At 34.5% G+C, this 2,574-nt stretch overlaps 1 protein-coding gene across 1 annotated transcript; it reads left to right on the top strand.

Annotated features, from left to right (window-relative positions):
- Nucleotides 1-667: 667 nt before the first annotated feature.
- On the top strand, nt 668-2,471 carry LOC109591311 (ubiquitin carboxyl-terminal hydrolase 47-like; the record flags this gene model as incomplete). The annotated part of the gene is made up of 7 exons (XM_020007068.1): nt 668-892; nt 964-1,122; nt 1,549-1,756; nt 1,803-1,975; nt 2,079-2,159; nt 2,209-2,327; nt 2,368-2,471. Coding segments are annotated over exons 2-7 (820 nt in total), but the record flags the coding sequence as incomplete, so codon positions are not given.
- Nucleotides 2,472-2,574: the final 103 nt, after the last annotated feature.

The raw sequence follows: 2,574 nt of genomic DNA, 5'->3' as shown, positions 1-2,574 counted from the left end.
GCCGCTTCGCGGCCTTAGCCATTCTGTAATTATTCGCGGTCATAAAAAAATTTAATTAAAAACCATGGAAACCGAGGTGTTATTTTAATTGAAAATGGTGCGATATTGAAGGAAAGCACCTTGCCGCTGTGTTCTTGAGCTGTTGTTCTTCTTGTGTTACTAAGCCTTGGGCTCTTTGGAGCTGCTTTTACTTGTTCTTTTCAGAACTACTTTCTCACCATATCTTGGGACTCTCCACCCATTCTACTTAGTGTATGTTATTTTATTAACTTGGGTGTAGTCATGGTGTTGTTTATTATCACCAGCACGTGGAACAGCTACAATTTGCAGCAAAGAGGCTGAAAGAGCTCTGAGGTAGAGGTCCATACAAGAAGTTAACAGATAGGGAAGGTCTAGCTATTGGTGAATGGCTCCACTATAGTTGCTAAAGAACAGATGAATAGCTGAACACTAAACACATGGTCTTATTGTCATAGCAATGCTCTAACAGTTTCCATGGTTTTTAAATCAATTTTTTAATGACCGCAAATAATTGCAGCCGCGAATATATCCTGACATACATGTACGGTAGTTAAATTACCAAAAATGAAGCAAATGAGCTGTTAATTTTGTAATTATAAAAAGGTGTGGCCATTGGGCGTGGTTACTACTCTACTTGGTACAGGGATTGGTATTGAGTATTTGGTATCGGAGGCCTGGTATTGGATAAATGAGTACTTTGGCCTACCTCTAATGACAATTCCTCGAATTACATATACATGTGTTTGATGGTGTAGGTATTAACCTAAAGATATCAGTAGTTGATCTCTCAACTGGTAAAGTAAGACCAGCTAAACCAGTGAGAGGTGAAGAAGGTTGGACTGTTGGAGAATTGAAACAATATATAGGAGAAGTAAGAGGAAAGATAGTACTGTCATTTTATATTGATCATCCTCTCCTACCCTCTCTCAATCTGATCTTTAGTTATTTAATCTCAATTCATCATGTATGAGATTATTAATGCTTGATAAAGCTCGCTCAGTCATACATCTAGAAGATGTTGAAAGCTGTCTAAAGGAAGTGCTCTTTAAAGTCGTATTTAATACACAAAAACGACACAGAAAGCAACTTGTAGTACCAATAGTAAGTGCTAATTGGGGCAAAGCCCTTACTCATGAAGTACTGTTTGTTTGTCTGTATGTATGTATGTTGGGGCGTGGTCAGGGGCGAAGCCTCCACATTCTTTGAGTGCTAATTATTATTTGTGTACATTTACCGGTACTCACACACTCTGTCTGTATGTCAACCAGAAACTGCAACAGTAACTATCAATCATGCAATGCATTGGAACAAGTCAGGACAATCATGCATGCCTGATTTGATGGATCCAGTGCAACCATAATGACGTACATGTATATGCTTTTATGCTCTACATTCTCCTTATGGGTTTCTTTTGTCAGGTTAATTAGTTTGGCCGAACAAAAGGAAGATGCTATACATTATTTTAATATTTTTCTCCTCCTTACTGTATTTTTTCATACACACACATGCTCTCTCCTTTCTTCTTAGATATATGTATCATCAGATCCTATAGATTTTTTAGAGGATTACAAAGATAGTTTGATGTACAGATATGTTGTTGATTTTCTCTGTAACTCAATAATACTATTGGACATTACACTACCTCCTCCTCAACCTGAAGCCACTCTCAGTACAACTAATGTACCTGAAGGAGGAACAATAATGAAAATTATATCAATAGAAGAAGATAAAAGAAGTAATAATATTATAAAGATTATTAAATATTATGTTATTCAATACAGAAATACAAGTACAAGTTAATAAGAGAATAAAATTAGTTCAATTGAAGAAGGAGCTAGCTCCACTGATTGGTGTACCACCTGCTGGTTTTAGAATGTATGGAATCAGAAATAATGAAGAATATGAAATGAAGAGACTTCATGAGACATTAAGGGATATTAAATCTGGATCAAAAGTATTTTTGTGTCATTTAACTCATTTCTCTTTTCTCTTACATGTATATCAACTCTAAGTACTAATAACTCATCAATTTCTTTATTACTTTGTTTATCTCCTAGTTGACAGTAAGACTGGGTAGAGCATTAGGAAAAAGAGAGAGAAGAATTAAATTATATTTATTACAAGTTAACAATACAGACGTAAGAATATTAATTATTATAATTTTATATTATATTTTTTATGTTTTAGTTTTGTAAGTATATGATGGAGTTTATTGCTGCTAAGGGTACACCAGTGAGGGAATTTAAGAAACAAATTATTGAAGAAGCAGAAGTACAAGGAATTGATTGTGATCTTGAATTAGACAAGTAAGTACATCATGTGACTATCATGTGACTCATTGTGTAGAATGAGATTACGTTACAAGAATGGAGTGAACCCTGGTACAGTATATCTTGATCATCAGATGATTGATGCTACTAAGGAAACATATTATGTGGAACCATTGAAAGGTCAGTCAATATTTTCATTTAAACTGTAGAACAGTATAGCAGGATTTATTTTTCGTGAAATTGACTAAATTGGTGACTTTTAGATTAAATTTTGGTGACTTCA

The sequence above is a fragment of the Amphimedon queenslandica genome, unplaced genomic scaffold, assembly GCF_000090795.2.
Source record: "Amphimedon queenslandica unplaced genomic scaffold, v1.1 AMPQUscaffold_8468_Cont19588, whole genome shotgun sequence".
NCBI classification, from domain to species: domain Eukaryota; kingdom Metazoa; phylum Porifera; class Demospongiae; order Haplosclerida; family Niphatidae; genus Amphimedon; species Amphimedon queenslandica.
The sequence above is the reverse complement of the archived record's forward strand: the minus strand, read 5'-3'. Positions and strand labels throughout refer to the sequence as shown.